Here is a 23,267-nt window from a genome sequence, read left to right as displayed (position 1 = left end):
CTTTATTGAAAACTTAGAAGAATTGTAAAGATGAAAAGTTGGCAAAGGGATAAGGAGGGAAATGTTTAGGAATCATTGTGGTTTAAAGAGGGTAAAAATTTCTAGATGACGTTTAATATATTGAGAAGGTAGTGAAGGTATAAAGTCAGAAAAAAGGGCAGACAGATCTCCTAATCTCAGGAATAAACTGTCTTTGTAAATTTTGAATAATGTTCAGAAAACCAAGGATCAAGATAGTGTGTGATGAGTCTTTTAGTTAAAAATTCAGTCAAAAATAAATAATAAAAATACTAATTTAAGTTCATACTGAGGATATAAACTTGAGAGGTTAAAACCATTTATAAAAAGTGGTTGAACTTGTTCCTGTTAACTCCTTTTTCTGAACTAATTTTAGTCCTTTTTAAAAAAAAAAAAAAATAGAAACTACTTAAATGTTGTTGTTAAATTATTTCCTCTAAGTAAAATTACAGAGGGGAAAAGATTGTAAGCAAGTCCATTGCTAATAGTGGTTGTATTTGTTTTTTCACTTCTCCAAGTTTCCCTGTAACATGATTTATATTTGTCTGTAATACTTGTAGCCAGTGTATTTTTTACAGTAACGCTCCTAATATAAATAAGAATCAGTCTTGAAATTTTTCTAAAGTGGTCTTATTTAAATTAGCATTTACTGGATTTTTTTAATATAAAGTGCATTTTTTAAATATGCCATTTTTCTTCAAGGTAAGGATATAATTAAGCTTTGTATCACCTAATGTAGATCTCAGTACTCTCGGACTATATGCCCTTCCTTTGAAAGTCAATCTGTCTTATTTTACTGATATGCTGCTTTTGTCTTCTATTGAGCCTCTTCAAAGCAGTAGCCTTACCATGTTGAGTGGAGTCTTTACTGTTAAGGGGGATTCCTGAATTGCTAAAGATTAAACATCATTTAATAATACCCTGTGGACTCGTGTTACCATATCTTCATTAGTAGCCTTTTCTGATTTTAGTTACTTGTTCTGATTTCACCCCCCCCCCTCCCCCCCAGATTCTACACCAAAAAGCAGGGAGAAGCTGTAAGATTAAATGATGGCTAAATTTATCAAAGGTTGTACCTTTAATTGGGCTTCCCAAGTGGCTCAGATGGTAAAAGAATTCACCTACAATGCACAAGATGCAGGAGACGCAGTTTCCATTCCTGGGTCGGGAAGATACCCTGGAGGAGGAAATGGCAACCCACTCCTGTATTCTTGCCTGGGTAATCCCATGGACAGAGGAGCCTGGCGGGCTCCAGTCTATGGGGTCACAAAGAGTTGGACACAACTGAGCCTGTATGCACATATCTTTAATTTCTTTAAAGGGAGTTCAATACTGTGTGATTAAATTGATAATTGTTGTCTTTTACTATCATAGATCTGAAGAAGTTCCCTTCTAGATACATACTATTTACAACATAAATTCAGATGTAAGCAGTCGGTCGTCCAATGAGAGAATTCTGAAAATGTCTTGCCACAAAAGCATGTTATTTTTCACCTCTTCTGGTGAAGGTGAGGAAAATGACTTTTCGTAAGCTACTGTTTTAAGTAGTGCAATTCAAAATACAGTATTTTAGCTACATTGTATACCTACATCGTAATTATAGTACACTGGGGAGTATCACATCACTGTCTTTTTGGGTACATTTCTCACCTGCTTGTGTTGTTACAGTCATTGGGAGATCCAAGTACATGTGCGTTCTCTGTACTAGCATCATAGTGCCACAGGAATGGTATGTACATGGTAACCCACACTATAAAAGTTAGTATTAGTATGCTTGATTCCTGGTTAAATTGTCAAGTGCTGGATGTTCTGTGATATCCTCTCAAAATTTTTTCTCTATTATATCTGAAGATGCTTTTTTTTTCATCCTATAGGGAAATTTAAAAAGTAATGTTCAGCTATTTCAAACAAAATGGAATACCACATTGGTCGATTTTAAAACTATTAATACTTCTTCACATATACATAGTATTTTATTTTTCTGGGTGGGTTACCATGTGCTTCAGATACCTTCCTGTGGTTTGCTTAGTCTCTTTATTAGTGAAATCTGAAGTTTGAAAGAGTTCCAGGACAAGACTAAGGGGTAGGTATACTATTGTGTAAGGTTGGAGAGTTTATTAGTTCTTGACATCAATAAATTGTTTTCCATGGTTTAACTATGACATGTTACACACAGATTTTGACTTTTAAAGTGTCATAATCAGTACCCGAGGAAGAATGTTTTGAGGAAATGATATAGAGTTTAGTTAGAAGGTTTCCAGCTTTCTGAGTGACTTTACTAAAAGAAGATCTCTGAACTTGGAACAAATCTTGGCATCTCCTCTGCCTCACCTCTCTGCGAAGGTCCAGCTCTCTCTGTAGTTAGTCTTGACTGTTGTCTCAAATGTGTTTCTAGTAGTCAAGAGTGGTTGGGGCCACGGCTGCACCTTTCTCTATGCATTTAGCATTTCCCCTAAATTTACCATTTGAACTCTGGCAAAATAAAATGCCTCAAGTGAAGTTTGCTTTGTCCAAAATGAGCTTCCCTAGTGGCTCAGACAGTAAAGAATCTGCCTGCAAGCTTGAGGCCTGGGTTCGATCCCTGCATTGGGAAGATCCCCTGGAGGAGGGCATGGCAACCCACTCCAGTATTCTTGCTTGGAGAAAAGAGGCAAGCTATCTAGAATACTAGCTGAGCCTAGTAGGACCATGTTGCCTCACTAGTAGCAGTAACAACCTCACTTAGCCAGGTCTCCTCAGATCCATTCATTTATTCCTGAGAAGATAAGAGGTGGTTGGGTTTTAGGTTTGCTCATGGATTCTCAGGTTGGTCATTCTTTTTCACTTTTGAAAGACCATTGAAGAATCTAGCAGGGGACAGTTATGTTGCAATTTTATTTTTGCTACAAATTGAAAACACTTTGGCACAGCTACTTACCTATTTCTGTTTTCCTTAGTACAAATAGAGCTTTTGGCTTAATCTAGTAACATCGAATAGAGGAAAGCAAAAGAGCAGTGCCGTTTTGTTAAGTTTTTTTTTAAGTGGAGTCAAATAATTTTTCAGTGATATTTGTAGACACAACTATCACATACATAAAAAAAAGAAAAAACCTGTCTACAAAAATACTGCTTGTACATGCGATAGAACACATTTTGTTGTTGCTAATTCAGCATATGAAGAAATAGCCCAATAAATGGAAACTTACTTGAAACCAATAACATATTTGATTCTTCTCCACCCACCTTTGTGGGAGAGTGATTCTTAACCCTTGATCCCTTTGGAAAAGCACAGATAGAATCATTAAATTCCATCAAACCTTTCACAGTATTGTTAGTTTCTAGAGCATATGACCACTTTGGACATTTAACAGTTTTTATCTGCATAGTATTCTTACATGATGAGAAATTTTCCTTGATACTTCTTAATTCTCAGAGATTCAGCTGGGATGAGTCTTATGATGTGACTGCTGCTGTACAAATGTAGAAAGAAACTTAGGCAAAAGAGGAACAGTTTCAACAAAAAAATACAGGATGTTTTATATTTTTTCTTTCAGTGAGTTACACCAATCATCCTGGAAGGAGAATTATAATCCAAAGGCGTGACAGTACTGTAAGTATTCATTTCATTATTTTTTATGTTGCTTTAATTCATACTTGACCAAGCAGTTAGAAAAGGCTGATTCTAGATACATTGATGAAACACATAAATAGGTATCTGTACACAAATACACAGTCATACTTGACTTTAAAGCCCCAAATTTAACCCTTAATTTGATAATACCTGAGGCTTTTGCAAGAAGTATGATGGTGGCTCTCTTGTATATTTCTGGAGCAGTAACTGCCTTTTGTATTTTGGTTTATTTTTAATGCTAAGTACAAAACTCAAAAATAAACATTTAGATATATTTAACAAGTATATAAACTGAAATTAAAAGCCTTTGAATAAGACGTGTTAACATAGAAGTAGACTACTTTCAGCACTGGAGATATTTTGATATTGAGATCAAAATGGGAACCTGGTCCCTGGATAAGAGAACTTACTACTAAATTTTTCTTCACTTTTAAATAACACAATAAGGTTCCATAAAAGATACTTTAAGAAACTAACACAATGAGATTCTCTAAGAGATACTTTCAGAATCATCACATCAGTTAAAATTTGCTCTCACTGTACTTTAGCTCCGGATTTGATTTTAATATTTTCATTGGTTTGACCATTGCCTATGACAGAGCAAGTTGTATAGTTGGTACTCAATAAAAATATCACAGAGCAGAGTCACTTAAAGAATCTTTCAGTTCAGATTATCCTAGTGCATAGGTTCACAATTAATTTGGAATCCCCCAATAAAAATATCACAGAGCAGAGTCACTTAATGAATCTTTCAGTTCAGATTATCCTAGTGCATAGGTTCACAATTAATTTGGAATCCCGACAGCATCTATCAGTTTGAATGTGTGGAACAGTACCAAAATGAACAAGTACCACATTCTTTGTATAAATGGAAAAATCCTAAATATGTATTTCTTATAAATTACCACAGTTAGTGGCGATAATAGTAGTTTGGATAATGAATGACTTTCAATAAATTCACTCACTAAAAGATACTGATGAATATATAGTTATATATATATATATATATATATATAAAAAATAGTTCTTGTGACTACTGTATATCGCAGTCCAAATAGGTGTTAGAATGACATCCAGGCTCTTAAGATATCTTAAAATATTTACATGTTTACAAATCTCTCAAAACCAAATCAGGTTAAGCAGCTTTAAAAAGGCAGAATTGGTGAGAAGGGGACAGAAGTGGTTAAAATTCTATTAGTCACAGCCTCTTGTTTCCAGTCTGTGAATGCAGTAGTTTCTGAAAGCAGTGACGATTCCTCTGAATATCACTTTCATGCCTCAAGATAGTTCTTAATTCCTCTAGCAGCATCACTGGATACTTAACCCCTCCAGAAGTATTGGGTTTTATTTAACAACAGTCAAGGTTTCAGGAAAAGCCTTTTTTTTTTCCCCCTTCCCCAAACCAAACCTGAGTTTCTTTAAGTATCATTTATATGAGAACCAACACATAATCTTCCATCATTACTCTCTCAACACCAAAAAGAAGTACTGATTATTCTTAGAAAAGATTATTTTTTATTTATTTAATGCAGTGAATAGTCAACATTACCAGTGAGCCAAACATCTGAAATTTGATAGAATGAAACAAAGAGAAATCAGTCATCTGTTAATGGTTACTATCCACATCTGAGGTGGTAGAATATCAGGGTTGTAGACATTTGAGTAGACAGTGTCAGCACGGAACATAAATCTCACACAAAGTATAATCAAAAGTTACTTCAAACAGGTTATACTATCAGTAAACTTTCTGTAATATCAACTTCATGGAGAATAATGTCTTAGCAACAAATAATGATGGTATGCGGACGTAAGCATGTCATTATAAACGTGATGCACTAAATAGAACATACTGAGGTCAAGGCCTTTCTGTAGAAAGGGAATTTAACATTCTTTTAAGCATAGTGTAATAAACAGATCAAAATAGTTCTATCATAAGAAATAGTATTTACCAACATAGCTTTAAAATAAAAATGCTTTAAAAATCAACTTGGAGATTAAATTTATTTTTAAAGTATCTTCTTTTAGAATGAAATATATATTTCTTGCTCTAGCTTTTCTACATTTTTCCAGCATAACCCTCACCTTCACCCTATCCCAGTCCATTATTAATAAAGTAGTACAAAACACTTGTCTGCAGCAATTTCAAGCAAGCTTACTCCCCTACCAAGTCAGGGAAGTAAGACATCCTCACCAAGTTTTCTCTCTAGAGGTATACTCCCTTGATAGATCAGGAAGTTAGGTATAAAAACTACATGACAGTCTTGGGAATGCAGTTTTTAAGTATAGATTCTATGGTAATAGTGAAACATTTTTAAAGGTAAACTTTCCCCTCCCCATAAGCATTTTATTTTACAAAATAGGTTTTCATGCATTCTAATTTTCAAGAATGATTATTTTTTTCTAAAAATGAATGTAATGAGACACTGGCATATCACTTAATACACTGCATTCTCCTCTACATTAAAATTCACACTAATAACAAAAATCATAAATGCGTTAAAACATTTCAGTAACCTAATGAGAAAGTAGATACATTTTTTTTTTCTGTGAAATACTTGAGTATTAAATATTTTTAAATGCACAGAGGCATAATCTGACATCAAAGCAGTGTGACTTTAATTTGCTAGATTTTTGACAACTGAACTGGGTTGCTAATTTGCTGACTTGCTACAAATTAATAGTGGTTGGTATAAAAATCCTTATAGGCAATCATTTATAAACATGGCAGTATTTTTTGTATCGTCCTGTAGATATTTTAAAGTTTTAGATGGAATGATAGAAGATTTGGAAATTTTCTTTGTAGGATTTCAGCGTATGGAAAATTCTCTTGTTGAGGTGACTATACTTTCATTCATTAGCTTAAAATCAGCCTAGTCATAGCTAAATAATGTGCACAGGAATGAATATCAGGATCTGAACCTATGTAAGTTGAAATGCATCTGTTCCATTATTCAAGTTCTGGGATTCCCCCCCCTCCCTTTTGAAATGTATAAAACATAGAAAACTGTAATGGATTATTTTTCAGATAAAAAATAGTCACATTAAAAAAAAAAACTTTAAATTCAAATTGACATTTACATTTTATGTAGATTTAATCAGAGCACAGCTGAGCATTTAATCTAATATTCTAGTTTTTCCACTTGTAATTAGAGAAGTGTGTATCTCCCAATGTTAACCATTCTTACATTTGTTGTTCCAGTGTTATATTATTATCCACAGCTAGCAAGGCTTTCAGGCAGCAATAGCTAAACCTTTATCAAATTGTTTCTGTACAATGGAAGTATATTTTCAAAGACATACGCCTTTGTACACTATTTACAAATTCTCTCAATCATGATAAAAAGGCAAAATAAATAAAAAACAGAAAGAAAGGAAGTGCTGCTGAGGCTGAAGGCTTTTTCTTTTATCCTCCCAAACAGATGCTGGTCTCCCCAGTGCTGGGAGCTGGCTAGCCAAGATTGTTTTTCTTCCTTTTACATGGGCTATGAGAAGGATCTGGTTTCAGTTCTTGGTATTGCACCTGTTTAAACAGAGTTCAGAGAAAGGCTGGTCAGGTGGCCACTTTCTGGCAAAGGAAGGAAAAGCAAAGGAATTGAGAGACTGAGCTTGGGGGGAAAGTGCTCCCTCTGGAAGCTGTATGAGACCTGCAGCTGGGATGCAGAAAACAATAGAAAGACAGAGCAAGTCAAGGGAAATCTTCCCAGAAACTAGATGAGAGCCCTGATAGCGACTTTGCTAACAGGCCAGGATCTCCACTACCCATAAACACATCACATTAAAAGCTGAGCCATCTCCATTTATTTTACAGGGCCGAATAATGGTTCTTTGCAATTTATTATGTGCTTGTTTAATATAGGCTTCATCTCCATCCAGCCCACCTTCGGGTCAGATACCAAACCAAAGACTCAACAGAAGCAAAGGAAAAAGGTACTGTTGCAACCCAGCTTCAATAGTTTGAATAAAAACATTCCTCATTTTACTCTGAAAATATTTAATGATTAATGGGCACTAATTAACCTCAAAGGATTAAGATATGCCCCCATTTTCAAAAATCAGTTACTTTTGTGTGGCTGAGTCAATCTGCTGTGCACCAGAAACTGTCACAACATTGTTAATCATCTGTATTCCAATATAAAATAAAAAGGTTTAGAAAAAAATCAGTTACTGTTCCCCCCTCCCTTTATTGATCTCTAAAATAGCCATCTTTAAAACTCACCTAATTCATGCAGTTTATTTAGGGAAGTGTTTTTCTCAGTGTCTGCTGAAAAACTTTGCTTTCATCATCTAATATTCCTAATTCCTCCTTCAGGTAATAGTGACTTCCCTTCACAAACTCCAGCTGAATCTTCCTTGGAGGAGGACTGCCCTCCCTCCCTGACACCCCGGTAGGTTCTGTATGCAAAGCTCTCTCATTCCCCATCTTCTCTGTAAGTTTCTTGTTGGATAACACCTCAACTGGACTAATTCCTGAGTGGCAAAATCTTCTACAGGCTTTATTAACTTTACCTGGCTCTTCTAAGACCTTCAAAATTAAATGGATATGAACGTGAAAACCCAGTGCCACACTACATTAAAAATGATACAGGCTTAAGAAATATTGCAGGTTTATCTCCAGACCATTGCAGTAAAGTCAGGTGAATATTTTGGTTTTCCAGTGCATATAAAAGTTCTGTTTATGATGTATGGAAGTCTATTAAGTATGCAATAGCATTACATCTAAAAAAGCAATACCTTAATTTAAAAGTGTTTCATTGCTAAAAAAAAAAAAATGCTAACCATCATCTGAACCTTCAGTAAGTAGTAATCTTTTTACAACAGTAACATCAATGATCACAGGCCACCATAACAAATACAATAATGAAAAAGTTTGAAACATTTCAAGAATTACCAAAATGTGACACACAGACCCACAGTGAGCAAATGCTGTGGGAAAAATGGTGGCAATGGACTTGCTCAGTACAGGGTGGCCACAGACCTTCAGTTAGTGAAAAAGCAAATATCTGTGAAGCCCAATAAAATGAGGTATGCCTGCAATAATAGATAATAAAATCTACATACCACTTGCACATCTGAAGGGACTCTGGAAAGGAAATCGAGTAGTTCATTGTTATCAATTGCATACGGATTCCGAAGCTTTTTTGTAAATTTATTGATTCCTGAAAAAGTGACAGATCAAATATTATTGAAACCTAAACAGTTTGGAGTCTGAAGGTACATTTCTGGCAAAAAAGTATTGTTGGTGATTTGAATATCTAGGTTAAGCTGCCTTGATTTTCAGCCTTGACTGACTGAACCAGAAAACCCAGTTTTCTCCCTCCCTCTTCTCCCTTCCTTCCACCTTCCAACTCAATGGCTGCTCTGTTTTTGTGCTTCAGTGGCTTCTTCCCAGCAGGAAAGGCTTTCTGTTTGGGAAACAAAGGGCACAAGCAGTGACCACCTATCTTGTCTTTCCCCTCAAATACTTAGAAGCTTTGTTGTAGTTTTTCATCTATGATAAAACTTATCTACCCTACATTTTGGATTGGGATTAAGGCAAGAAATCTGACTTACTGGTTCCCCCTTTTCAAAAGACACACTTTTGTTTTTGTTTTTATTTTTGTTTATGATGGGGAAGTGTTGCTGTTATGCAAATTAATGTTCGAAAATGCATGACCTGGCATTTTGTTTTTTTAATTTTAAACTGACCTGGAATTAGAAAAGGTTTACCACCAGCTTTTAAAAAAAAAAAAACATAAAAAGCTTTAAAGATGGTGATACATAAGCATCATAAACCCATCTCTTCCCACCAACACATGGGATTTCCAGCTGCATATGGAACTGCCTCTGAGTATAACCTGAAAACTGGCTGAGTGCTGTCTACACACCAACAAGAGAAGGCCCGCATTGAAGCAGGTAGGAGAGGCAGGGGCACAGTCTCACCATAAACTCCACTCCTACCCTGACAACCCATGGTCAGGAGGGAGCTCTCTCTGAGGAGTGAGGGCTTGAACCTCCACATCAGGCTTCCTCGACTCTTAAGAATTGTACCTAGAGGTAGAAGCCCCCAAAACATCAAGCTTTTTTTCCTTCTAGTTTTGAGAAATAATTGACATACATCACTGTATAAGTTTTAAGGTGTACAGCATGATGGTCTCATGTACACATAGAGTGAAATGATTACCCCAATAGGTTTAGTTCATATCCATCATCTCATATGTTGATAGATCAAGAATTTTTATCTTTTTCTATGAGTTGGGGGTGGGTGGTATTTTTGCTTTTTTCCCTCCCAATTTCACATATAAGTGAAATCATATAGTATTTGTTTTTCTCTGACTTATTTCTTTTAGCATAATGCCTTCAAATCCATTCATGTTGTCATAGATGGTAGGATTTCCTCGTCTTTTTATGGCTGAATAATATTTCATCATATACTGCTTCTTCATTCATCTGCCAGTAGACCCTTGTTGTTTCCATGAATCAGTTATTGTAAATAATGCTTCTGTGAACATGGGGGTGCAGATATCTTTTGGGGTTGGTCTTTGTGTTCCCCTTGGATAAATTCCCAGAAGTGTAATTGCTGGATCATATGGTAGTTCTATATTTATATTTTTAAGGCATCTCCATAGTGTTTTCTGTAGTAGCTGTACCACTTTACATTCCCACCAACAGTGTATGCTGCTGCTACTGCTAAGTCACTTCAGTCGTGTCCGACTCTGTGTGACCCCATAGACGGCAGCCCACCAGGCTGTGCTATCCCTGGGACTCTCCAGGCAAGAACACTGGAGTGGGTTGCCATTTCCTTCTCCAATGCATGAAAGTGAAAAGTGAAAGTGAAGTTGCTCAGTCATGTCCGACTCTTAGCGACCCCATGGACTGCAGCCCACCAGGCTCCTCTGTCCATGGGATTTTCCAGGCAAGAGTACTGGAGTGGGTCGCCATTACCTTCTCCAACCAACAGTGTATAAGGGTTCCCTTTTCTCTGCATCCATGCCAGCATGTTATCTGTTGTCTTTTTAATGATGGCCATTCTAACAGCCATGAGATGCTATCTCATTGTGGTTTTAATTTGCATTTCCCTAGTGGCTAGGGTTATTGAGCATCTTTTCATGGATCTGCTGGCCATTCATACATATCTTTGGGAAGATGTTTGTTCAGGTCCTTGGCCCATTTTTATGATGATTATTTTGCTCTTGGGTTATATGGGGCCTTTATTGGATATTAGCCCCTTATTATACATATGGTTTGCTAGTATTTTTTTCCCATTCTGTAGATTGTCTTTTCACTTTGTTGATGGTTTCTTTTGCAATGCAGAGGCTTTTTGGCTTTATAGAGTCCCACTTGTTTGTTTTCAATTTTGTTAATTGTACTTTAGATGTGATTTTCAAAAACTGTTACCAAGATCCATGTCAGGGAACTTCTTACAAAATGTTTTCTGCTAGAAGTTTCATTGTTTTAGGTCTCACAGTCCATTTCAAGTTATTATTTTTGATTAGTGCAACATAGGGGTCAAGTTTCATTTTTTACATGTGACTGTCCAGTTTTCCCAGCCCATCTATTGAAAGGACTGTCTTTTCTCATTGAGTATTCTTGGCTCCCTGGTTAGATATTAGTTTACAATATATGCTTGGGTTTTTTCTGGGCTCTCAATTTTTGTCTCAAAACACACAGCTTGGAAAACCAACTTGCGTGTTCAGACTTAGCCTCTCCAGGACCTAGCATGGAGACAGCTGATCCAGGGGCAACCACACCACACCTTTTGGGGGAAAGGATCATTTGCTTGCCTCCAGGCACTGAAGGGAAGTCATTCAGGGAAGACATCTGATTTGAAACGTTCAGGAGCCTGCCTACTTGGGAAACAGAGACTGGCAGCCATCCTTTTTCTTTTCTTTCCTGACAGGAACCATCTCTCCCCAGCTACCTCACTCCAGCCAGTTGGTACCATCTTCATGCCCACCCTCTGCCATGCTCCAGAGCACCAGCATCTCCCTGAGGGGAGCTGTCACACATCTGGTGCCCCAGGTTTTATGTCTATGAGGCAGTTCAAGATGGAAACCTAGGACAATCATGAATTCACCTCTTCGAGACAATCTCACCATAAACCCCAGGCCCAGTGCAGCTACCCACCATCAGGAGGAAGCTCACAAACCCAGAGCTTCTCTCTGAGTAGCCAGGAGAGAAGTTCTTTTGTACACTACGTAAGGCACCTCAGCTTTTAAGACCTGCACCTGAGAGATGAGCCCTCCAGGCACCTGGCTTTCAAAACCAACAGGCTGCAGCCATGGGACCCAGAAGCCTGAAGTGAAAGGAAAATGGCTCTTAAAGAGCTCGTGAGCACTCACTCATCACAGGACCCAGCACAGAAGCGCAACTGTCTGAAAGATGCCCAGGTTCTATGTGAAGAAAGTCCATCATCTACTGATCTTAAGGTGTTGGCCAGAGAGGCAGGGGATACTCTCTGGGGAATGGAAGCTGGTAAGTCCCATCTTTGAGCTCTGCCTGTACTGCACTTCAGAGCACCAGTATCTCTTGGAGGGGAACTTTTATACCTGTCTAGTGTCCTGGGTTTTGTGGCTGCCACCCAGGGGGCTACCCCTTGAGTGTTTGGCTCTGGAGGCTAGGGGACTTGTATTCCTGGGTCTGTGGAACTAGGACATTTGGAGAGACAGTTCTTGGCAGACCACCACTCTCAGGGAACCAGACAGCAAACTGAGACACACTCCCAGTCTTTCCAAGAAAGGGGCTATTTGCTTGTCCGGGAGCTTTGGCCTAAGGGGCAGGATTCCTGTCTGGCCCACTTAGAGAAGCCTCTGGAAGGGCTGTCAGGAAACAGTGGAGGCTGGAGGATGCAGTCGTTGCCTTCTCCAGCCGGCCAGCATCTCCCAGAGGCTTGTCTGGTGCCCCAGTGTTTGCAGCTGCTCTCAGGAGGCACCCCTACATTGCCTAGTTCTAGTGGCCAGGGGACTGATGTTTGCAGGTTCTAAAGGACTGTGACCAATGGAGAAAAGAGTTCTGACATCCTCAGGGCACAGCAAAAAGTATAGACCAAGGAGTTCGGTCTCTCTGTGAAACAGGCCTGTAAGCTTATGGCTGCAGCCTGAGGGGCAGGCTTCTAATTAAACACACATCTAAGGGCTGACTGTGGACTGTTCCAGACACCTCAGAGGGGCGCTCTTACACATGTCTGGTGCCCCAGGTTTTGCAGCTGCCACCCAGGGAATGCCCCTCGACCACCCGACTCTGGAGGTCAGGGGAGCTGGTGTGCCTGGGTCCGCTAGAACTGTAACACCCAAGAGACAGATCTCAGCAAGCTGCCCCCACCAGGGCACTGCACAAACAGGAGACTGAAACACACCCCCAGTGTTTCTGTGAAAGAAACCTCCGTGCTTGTTCTGGAGCTTTGGCCTGAGGCACCACTTTCAGGTTTGGCTCACATCTGAAGGCCTGTGGAGGGGCTCTCAGGGAACAGAGGCTGGGGGTGCTGTCATGGCCATTCTCCCTCACCACGGCTCATCAGGTATCTCCCAGAAGGGAGCTTACAGACTCACCCGATTTTTGTGACTGTCACCCAGGGGACACCTCCAGATCCTCTGGCTCCGGTGGCCAGCTGGGCCTACGCTTGCAGCCCCACTGTATGTATTTGCTTTAAAAGCTGTGGCCCAAAGGGCTGACGTTCAGTGAGCCTGAGTCTAGGTGCTGACTGAGAGCCACCTGTTCGAGACACTGACAGGTCTTGGCACATCCTCAACTACCGAGAGCTAAGGCAAAGTTGGATAATAAGGTTCATCTTCTACACAAGACCACTACTTCCAGGCTGGGAGAGGTGGCTCTTTCATCTAATGCATAGGAACCTACATAGAGATTCAAGCAAAATGAGAGACATTTCATATGGAAGAACAGGATAAACCTAAGGGGAAAAAGTCCTTAATGAAACAGATGTTATTTACCTGATAAGGAGTTCAAAGTCATGTTCCTAAATATGCTCACCAAATTCAGGAGAGTATGGATGAACACAGTGAGAACGTCAACAAAGAAATAACAGATGAAGTACCAAATAGAAGACACAGCTGAAGCATAAAATAATTGAACTGAAAAATACACTAGAGGGATTCAACAGCAGGCTAGATGAAAAAGAACACAAAAGAATCGGTGAAACATACTAACGTTTGCACTATAGGGAGTCATAGACAAGGAGAGAAAAGAGAGCAGGAAATATGTTTTAAGAAATAATGGCTGACAACTTCCCTAATCTGGGGAAGGAAACAAACATACAGATCCAGGAAGCCTGCTGCTGCTGCTAAATCGCTTCAGTCGTGTCTGACTCTGTGCGACCCCAGAGATGGCAGCCCACCATGCTCCCCTGTCCCTGGGATTCTCCAGGCAAGAACACTGGAGTAGGTTGCCATTTCCTTCTCCAATGCATGAAAGTGAAAAGTGAAAGTGAAGTTGCCCAGTTGTGGCCGACTCTTAGTGACCCCATGGACTGCAGCCTACCAGGCTCCTCCATCCATGGGATTTTCCAGGCAAGAGTACTGGAGTAGGGTGCCATTGCCTTCTCCTCCAGGAAGCCTAAGGAGTTCCAAATAAGAGAAACCCAGAGAGACCCCCATCAAGACATATAGTTAAAATATGAAAAGTTAAGGACAGGTATAATGAAAGCATCAAGAGACTAACAACTTGTCATGTACAAGAGAATCTCCAGAAGACTGGGCAGATTTTTGAGGAGAAACTTCACAGACCTGAAAGAGATGGCATAATGTATTCAAAGCGCTGAAAGAAAAAGAAAAAAACTTCCAAACAGGAATACTCGACTCAGCTAAGCTATCCTTCAGAACTAAAAAATTGTTCTCCAGACAAGCAAAAGCCAACAGTTTATCATCACTAACCTGGCCTTATGACAAATGTCAAAGAGATTTCTTTAAGTCAAAAAACTGTGCTATAAGTAGCAAGAAAACACATGAAAGTATAAATGTTACTAATAAAGGTAAATAATAAATGTAGTGGATTAATCATTTCTAAAACTATTATGAAGATTAAACAACAAATATAGTAAAAATATAATAATTAAGGGATACACAGCATATTAATTTAAAAAAGGTAAAATGTAACATATGAAACATGGGGAAACAGTAAAAATTTAGAACTTTCAAATGCATTCAAACTTAAGGTTTTATAAGTAAGCCTTGCAGTAACCGTATAGCAAAAGCCAACAGTAGATATACAGAGCATTAATTACTTCAAATGAACTAAATTTTCCAATACAAATACATAGAGTGGCTAAGTGAATAAAAAAAAAAAAAACAAGCCTCTTCTATATGCTGCCTTTGAGAGATGAAGTCAGATGTGAGGGCACACGAGACTAAATGTCAAGGGATGAAAAAACATATTCCATGCAAATGGAAACCCAAAGAAAGCAAGGGAAGCTATAACTTACATAAGACAGACTTTAAAACAATCCAAATTGGAAAGGAAGAAGTAAAACTGTCGCTGTTTGCAGATGACATAGCTTTATATATAGAAAATCCAAAACACTCCATCAAAATACTGTAAGAACTAATAAATGAATTCAGTAGTTTCAGAATACAAAAGCAATGTATAAAATGCTATTGCATTTCTATATACTACAATGTACTACCAGAGATAGAAACAATCCCACAATTTGTATGGAGCCACAAAAGTCCCCCAAATTGCCAAAGCAGTACTAAAAAAGAATAAATCTGGAGCTATCACACTCCCTGCTTTTAAACTATATTACAGGCCTCTCATAAGTAAACAGTATGGTATTGGCATAAAAACATGACATGGATCAGTGGGACAAGATAGCCCAGAAATAAACCCATGCATATATAGTCAATTATTTACAACAAAGCAGCCAAGGATATACAATGGGGACAGTCTCCTCAATAAATTGATGTTTGGAAAATTGGACTGGCACAGCAAAAGAATGAAGCTGGACTATTACATCATTTATAAAAATTATTCAAAATGGACTGAAACTGGAATGTGAGACCTGAAAGCATGAAACTCCTAGGAGAAAACATGGGTGGTAACAAAGTGAACAAGTGGGACTGCATCAAGTTAAAAAGCCCAGCAAAGGAAACCAACAAAATGAAAAGGAACCTACAGAATGGGAGAAAATATTTGCAGATCCTATACCTGATAAGGGGGTAGGCAAAATACATTAAAAACATATATAGCTGAATAGTCAAAAACTACAAACCAATTAAAAAACAGGCAAAGGATATGAATAGATGTTTTTCCAAAGAAGACAGATGGCCAACATGTACATGAGATGCTCAATATTACCAATCATTAGGAAAAGCAAAATACAAACCACAGTGAGATACCGCTTCACACCTATCAGAATGACTGTATCATCAAAAAGACAATAAATAACAATTGGTGAAAATCTGGAGAAAGGGGAACCCTTGTGCACTGCTGGAAGAAATGTCCACCAGTGCAACCACTGTGGAAAATCCTTTGGCACCTGATGAAAAGAGCTGACTAATTGGAAAAGACCCTGATGCTGGGAAACGTTGAAGGTAGGAGGAGAAGGGGACGATAAAGGATTAGGTGGTTGGATGGCATCATGGACTCAGTGGACATGAATTTGAGCAAACTCTGGGAGATGGTGAAGGACAGGGAGGCCTGGTGCGCTGCTGTCCATGGGGTCCCTAGAGTTGGACAGGACTGAGCGACTGAACAACAGCTATGGAATAAAGTATGGAGGTTCCTCCAAAAATCAAAAATAGAACTACTATAATCCTAAAATTTTACTTCTGGGTATCTATCTGAAGAAAACAAAAACACTAATTTAAAAATACATGTGCACCCCCATGTTCATTCAGCATTATTTATAATAGCCAAGACATGAGAACAACCTAAGTGTCCGTTCATGGGTGAACGGATAAAGCTGTGGTGTACATACGCACAATGGAAGATTATTGAGCCATTAAAAAACAAATGGCAATTTGAAATCTTGCCATTTGTGATAACCAGGATTGACCTCAAAGGCATTCATTATGCTAAGTGAAATAAGTCAGACAAAGATGAATACTGTAAGATTTCACTTACATGTGGAATCCTTAAAATACAAACAAACAAAGCTCATAGATACAAAAAACAGACTAATGGTTACAGAGGTGGGCGAGTGGGCAGTAGGTGAGGGAGTCAAGAGGTACAAATTTCCAGTTATAAAACATCACGGGAGGCTTCCCTGGTGGTAAAGAGTCCACCTGCCAGTGCAGGAGACATGGGTTCGATCCCTGATCCAGGAAGATCTCATGTGCTGCAGAGCAGCTGAGCCTGAGCTCCACAACTATTGAGCCTGTTCTCGAGAGCCCACGCTCCGCAACTAGAGATTGGCCCCCACCTACCACAACTGGAGAAAAGCCTGCACAGCACCAAAGTTCCAACAAAAAATAAGAATTTTTAAATGTCTTGGGGATGTAGCATCCAGCATGGCGACTATAGTTAATAATGCTGTAATACACATTTGAAGGTTGCTAGGAGAGTAGATCTTCTCACACGAAAAAAATGTTTCCATTTCCCTATCTCTGGCATTGAAATTTTTAGAAGCCAATTTTCCTTTTAAATTACAAGAAATTTAAATTTAATGCTTGCAAAAGATGCTGCTGTGATTGACTTACTTGGATCACTTCTTGGATTAGAACAGCCAAGAACCATTAAAATGAGGCATATCCACCCAAGCTAAATTACCCAACAGTGAACCCTTTGCACTACCTGGAGAGCAAATATGGATGAGGAGCTGATACAGGTGGATTTGGAGCTAGTATACAAAAAAAAAAAAAAGAAAAACTTGATGAGGTAGAAATGTCAAAATAATGTATAAAACTAGAGTTATCTGTTCTTCATATTCTATGGTATAATGTAGAATTTCAATTGGATAAGTCTACTGTGTTAAATTTATATGGGACTTAATAAATTACCAAGCATATTCACATAAATGTAAACAAAGAGCTTTTTGTGAAATCAACAGACTGGGTCACAAACCAGAGCATCTGGGCTCTTCTTCAAGGATTTTGGCAGAATAATGCAATTATGATTTGGTCTCTGTCTCCCCATGTGAGACCCATGTCTTAAATTTCTGTTTAATATTTCAGCAATCACCTACCACTAAAGGAATACTGTTCTTTGTTTTATTTTATTTGATGAAACAAGAGACCCAAACACATTCTCTGAAAATTACGTTTAAGACAGCTTGCCAGTGAGGCCACCCCAGGTTATACGGCCAGATGTCTGCAGTGGGCTCCACTTTCTGACAGCCTGGGGAAAAGAAACCAGAAGTTCCCCACCTATCACAACTGAGATGGCAGGTCTGACCTGGGTAGGTTAGAGGTAATAAACTGCCACACCTAACGCCCTACCCTAATGCCTTCAATAAAACAGCATCTGTTTTAAATATCAGAGGAAGGAATGCAAGAATACAATCAGGTCCCAAGAACATAGTGGGGGAAATACCTCTTCCCTTGGATAATGAAAGCGCTCTCCTGTTTCTTTAGATTGTAGGAATTAAGACAAGAAAACATAATCACCCTTCCCTTCACCCTCCACTCCCTACCCAAGATGTACAGGTAATGATGGTGATAAAAAGAGCAAGAGGCTTGCTCAAGATATGACAAGACAGCCAAAAAGAAGAGCGAGATTCAAGGATTTTAAGACGGGGGTGCCTGGAGACATCAGACCCTTTTCCATTTTATTCCAACATATTTCTTTAAAAGCCTTGATAGGAAAAGAACAAAACTTTGCTTTTCATCTTTTTACTTTCAGTGTAAGTCCCATGTTTTCTGAAGTTAAAACCCATTTGGCTCTCTGCATTTTGTGTAAGTTTAGTAATCTCGGGTGTATGCAGGCCAGGGGCAAGTAGAGCATTCTACTCCTACCCTGTCTTATTTTTATATATATACATATATATGTGTGTGTGTGTGTGTGTGTGTGTGTGTGTATCTCATTAATGTAGTTTTATACGTTCATCAATCTCAGAGACTGAAAATTGAGTTTTCCAACCAAAAGAATTTTGATGGGTGAGGAAAAACAAACTCCAAACTACCAAGAGTGCTGTAAGTACCACCTTAAATAGAGTCTAAAGTGAAGTCGCTCAGTCGTGTCCAACTCTTTGCAATCCCGTGGACTGTACCCCACCAGGATCCTCCATCATGGGATTCTCCAGGCAAGAATACTGGAGTGGGTTGCCATTTCCTTCTCCAGGGGATCTTCCCGTCCCAGGGATCGAACCTGGGTCTCCCCCATTGCAAGCAGACACTTTACCATCTGAGCCACCAGGGAAGCCCTAAATAGAGTCTAGGTACATAGGAACTGTCAGCATGCAGCATAATTGCATTAAAAATTAGGACACCCGCACCTTGAAAGTGGGTTTTTACAGAAGCATTCTTGTTCGGTACACAAAGAGCAGAGGTTTTTGTTCCCGAGCAGCCTTCCGATGCCAAAGACCCTCTTCCTGTTTCCTAGGGGTGACCCCTTAAACATGCAGCCGTATATAGCACCATGTTTACGGACACTTCCACAAGATAAAGTACCACAGCACAAAAGCATATTGTCCTAAATGCACCATACAGATCGCAATGCCTCTGTTTACGTGTAAGTGGTGAAAATAAATCAGAATGCTATCTAGACAAAGCTACACTTTGATGTATGGAGAATCTGCACCAATACATGTTTATAGTATGATGGAGCCTATGGTGCCAGATAAGAGAAATGCATTTTGCAGGTAGACCTAAATCTTCAGACTGTTGTGATTTTTAACTGACCTGTCTCTTTTCATCATAGAATAGCTTCATGACCATAAATACAGGGAACTACTGACAGTATAACTCATCCCTTAAAAATAGTTTGTTCTTAGTAGCTATGACAGTTTTGTTTTGTTTTGTTTTAAGAGGCTTTACTTACCCCAGACAAGGACAATGTATCGCAGCGGAATGAAGTACAGGATGACTGTGAACGCACAGAGGGCTACAATGGCCAGCCAGCTTAAGAATGGGACGGTCCAGTTGAAAGTACTGAATGAGAAATCAAACACATCAGCAATCTGAGCACTTCATACTTTTCTCAAAGATGAAAATGAATGTGACTACAGATCTAGTAAAGATTTATTTCTTTTGGGAAGAGATGCCAGTGGTCTTGGGCTTTCCTGAATATAGGATCTAGGTAAGGGGTGTTGACATCAACCCCTCCACGTTGGCTGAGGTGACTTCAGGGTGTAAAGTCGTCATACTACTTGGGTGACTTCCTAGGGTTTAAAAATCTTTTTCTACTTCTAAAACTAGTACTCAATCTTGTTTTCTCCAACTTCTCATAGAGGAGAATGCCCCTGGGTCTACCATTCTTTCTTCTGTGAACTCTCACATAGGATTACCAACACTGGAAATAAAATATCGCCAGCAGTTGTCTGTAGACCTAAATCTTAACACTGTTGTGGAAATCCTCAGAACTTTAGAAATCCTTAGAAAAATACTTTCACTTCAGCTGTGTTTCAGATGGAACTAGAAGTCAGCAAGGGAAAATTTTGTAAAAACTTTGTTCCCATCATCGCCCTCCTCCCAGCAGTGCATAGATAATTAGGAAGTAAAGCCAGCATTATCTGCTGTTCTCCCTGCATTGTTTCAGCAAAGGAGAACATGGCACAGTTGAAGACTACAAAGGAAGTTGAAGCTGGAAAAGGGTGGGCTTTTGATAATGTAGAGGGTTAGAGCCAGGGATGGATGCAAGACTGAGTATTGACAGGGATAAAACATCAGAACAAAGAACAAAAGTGGGATCAACGAACAGAAGGAGAAGTTATACAAAATAGTACCAAGAAGATGGGAGGACTTCAATGGGACAAAAAGGAAAAACCATGACAGAAGGCAAACAGAACATGGAAAGAACAGATATTTTCAGGCTTTTTGTGCAGAACATCCGTAGTAAGTCTCTGATAGTTTTTAAGAGAGTGACAAAATTATAAACAGACTCCCTGCGTGGAGCCTTTGAGGTCAGGTATATGAGCCGTGTCTCCACTTACAGGCACACTTCTGCCTCAGTGCTCGGCCTCCAAGGAGGAACTAACGTATGTTTGAGTGACTCTTTAGCATAATTTAATGAAAACAACCAAAATAAGTAGCAAATCTGTGTTCAAAGATTCTGTTATGTGACTTTAGGTGGTTGACCTCTCTGAGCATCAGCTTTCCTGGTATAAAATAGGGACAGCTTTCACTGTATCCAGAAAGACTGGTAGCGATGGCAGCATGTTTACGTGAATCGAGGTGATGTTATTTTAGAGCCATTAAGCTCCAGAAGTACTGTACAGCACTTCTTAGCAGTGAGAAGGGCCCCAAAGACACTTGGAGAAAATATTGAAATTGTACATGATATGGATAACTGTCAGTGTTTATTTCTTCTCATTTCCTGGTAATGGATGCTCTATTCACCCGGACTGGGTTTTTCCAGAGAAGTCTGTAATCCAATAAAGGATGTTTGTCAAGAGATTTTTCTCATGTACTACCCTTCAGCCTAATACTTAAAGAGTCATTCCTTAACTTTGTGGCATATGACTTGCTTTTTGTCTTTCTCTAGGTCACATCTCCTAAATTTTTTGATCCAACCGGGTTGTCTTATTTTCAGTAACTCTTGGGATCTGGCTTTTCTGTCCTGTTTTTTATGTCCTATGGCCAGAGTGAGCATCCTGTAATTGTCACCAGGTAAAGGAGCATGCCTTCCCTCCTCACTGACGCCTGTAGTTCCCTTGCTTCTGCCCGCTGTGGAGAGAACAGAAGGCTGAGGGTCTGTGCGCTGTCCCGTGGTTGAGCTCAGAGCCATCCGTCACACCATCCTCACGAGGAAAACCCTCCTCCTGGGCAGCCTCACTGAAGTGCTCCCTGTGTTCTTATTCCTCTTGGAAGGATAAATGGCAATGAATACCAGTGTAGCTAATGTCAGAGGAAAAAAGACCGCCCTTTTTATTTCCACAGTGCATCATGGAATCTAAATCTAGAATGTGATCCTATACCATTCCCCACCAAGAGATGCTATTCAAGAAAGTTCTGGGAGGATTATTTCATAACAAGATGTAATTATGGAGACTTCCATTTTGTACTTAAAGATTGCATCTAAATCTGCTTTCTAGATAGATCCATTTTATCCAATGTGACTCCAGGGGAGTTTCTCTCATTTTAGTAGTCCAAAGATGATTATGCAGAAGAGAGTTCCTACAAGACTCACTAGATTCTAGGCTATGTTCTTGTACCTCAGCCTACACCTCTATCTCTGTCAACCCCTTAGAAAGTTCGACCAAATCCAGTTTTCCCCACAGCTGGTCCACAGCCACGACCTGGTTATTTCCTTCAACTGGCCATGGTCTTTTCCAGTACCTGTCTGAGGTCTCCTAACACCCAGAGTCACAAAGAAGCCTCGCCCCTTCAGGCACTCACAGTCCTGACCTCAGAGCTGACCCGGAGTCTTCTGCTATAAATGAGATATTCCTGTCAGATAGTCCACACACTGTACCTCAGGGAAAGGACAACACCCAGTAGGGAAATGCCCCATTTAGGACTTTACACTCTGCTTCTGCAGAAAGGTTGTGGAGAACAAGGAAACATTTCTTAGAGATGGAAAAACACGAAGAAGAAGAAAGATGTGGAAATCAGTCTTTAGAAGTCTGATACTGAATGTTGCTTAAAAGTCCCATTTGGGAGTCAGAGGGAGGCTGTTGTGTCTAATGTGAGAAAGTGGAAACTCAGCACCTATGCATATGTGGAAATGTATTAAAAATTATACAAAATAAAATGCATTATGCCTTGAAACATGAAAGGCACCAGATGAATGACCCACACCTTTAGTTTAAATAATTTACTCCTTTCAATTTCTGTGTATGCCCAAGCATCCAAATCTGCCGCACACTTTTGGTTATGAATAATAAACAATGAATAGAGATATGAAACTAGAAACATATAGGCTTATCCAGGTATAAAGCACCCCTTCTTGAACAGACCATTTAGAAATTATTATGCAGGCCAATTTTCATGTAGTTTAGTGGCATGAGCCCTTAGTATACTTTTTACTGATTATTAATTATAAATCTACCTTACCATTTTTATAATTAAAGTTGTTTTAAAATATATATTAGTATATAAGATAAAGTAAAATGCAAATTATGTTTCTTAATTTTACTTTTGTTCTCTGTGATTCTCTAATTCCTAACTTTTAAATTATAAAAATTGTTTATTTTCTAAATGACAAAGTATTAGTTTACTTCATCTATAATTATGATCTCAGCTAGTTAGAATTGAAAGAATATTTTCCAGGGTGCTGTTTATAATATTTTTCTAATTTAACTTTATTGATGAAACTGTAACTTGACCAATAATAAAATACCGGTGTGCCTTGATTACCTGAAATCCTCATTTAACTCGGTTTATTTTTTTTTTTCTATTGCAATTTCATATTCTAAGAACAAAGTCTCGTTGTGAAAATGTGCTAAAATTTAGGACGGTGTTATTTTTTTCAAAGCTACAAGTATGACTTCTTTCCAACCAATATGTTCTAAATTTCAAGGAGGAAATTGACAGAACTTTCATAAAACCAAAGACTGGCAGAAACAAAGTAAATAATGATGAAACTGAGCAATAGATCACCCAGACGGAGTGTCCCC

The 23,267-nt window shown here is 38.9% G+C and overlaps 1 protein-coding gene and 1 long non-coding RNA gene across 13 annotated transcripts in view; one reads left to right on the top strand and one right to left on the bottom strand.

The window, feature by feature from the left end:
• The first annotated feature begins 1,214 nt into the window (after positions 1-1,214).
• LOC123335203 lies at positions 1,215-23,003 on the top strand. Of its 2 annotated transcripts, XR_006553594.2 has the most exons (6): positions 1,215-1,526; positions 3,552-3,607; positions 7,485-7,555; positions 7,938-8,013; positions 11,505-12,079; positions 19,519-23,003. It is a non-coding gene; the product is annotated as an uncharacterized LOC123335203 (long non-coding RNA). The 2 variants fall into 2 exon arrangements; XR_006553593.2 differs by lacking the exon at positions 19,519-23,003 and having other exon boundaries at positions 11,505-14,006.
• Positions 5,121-23,267, bottom strand: part of MCTP1 (multiple C2 and transmembrane domain containing 1) — a 563,412-nt gene continuing 545,265 nt past the window's right edge. For 8 of the 11 annotated variants that reach the window (XM_025294006.3, XM_025294003.3, XM_025294002.3 and 5 more), the window contains 3 exons: positions 19,532-19,641; positions 8,687-8,784; positions 5,121-7,148 (listed from right to left, as the gene is read on the bottom strand). In XM_025294006.3, coding sequence (XP_025149791.3) covers positions 7,077-7,148; positions 8,687-8,784; positions 19,532-19,641 — 280 coding nt within the window. In that variant the 3' untranslated portion in view covers positions 5,121-7,076. The remainder of the gene's footprint in view (positions 7,149-8,686; positions 8,785-19,531; positions 19,642-23,267) is intronic. The other 3 variants (XM_044948555.2, XM_025294008.3, XR_006553592.2) reach the window with 2 other exon arrangements.

Source organism: Bubalus bubalis, chromosome 9 (genome assembly GCF_019923935.1).
Source record: "Bubalus bubalis isolate 160015118507 breed Murrah chromosome 9, NDDB_SH_1, whole genome shotgun sequence".
NCBI lineage: Eukaryota > Metazoa > Chordata > Mammalia > Artiodactyla > Bovidae > Bubalus > Bubalus bubalis.
This window is presented reverse-complemented; position numbering and strand designations above follow the sequence as displayed.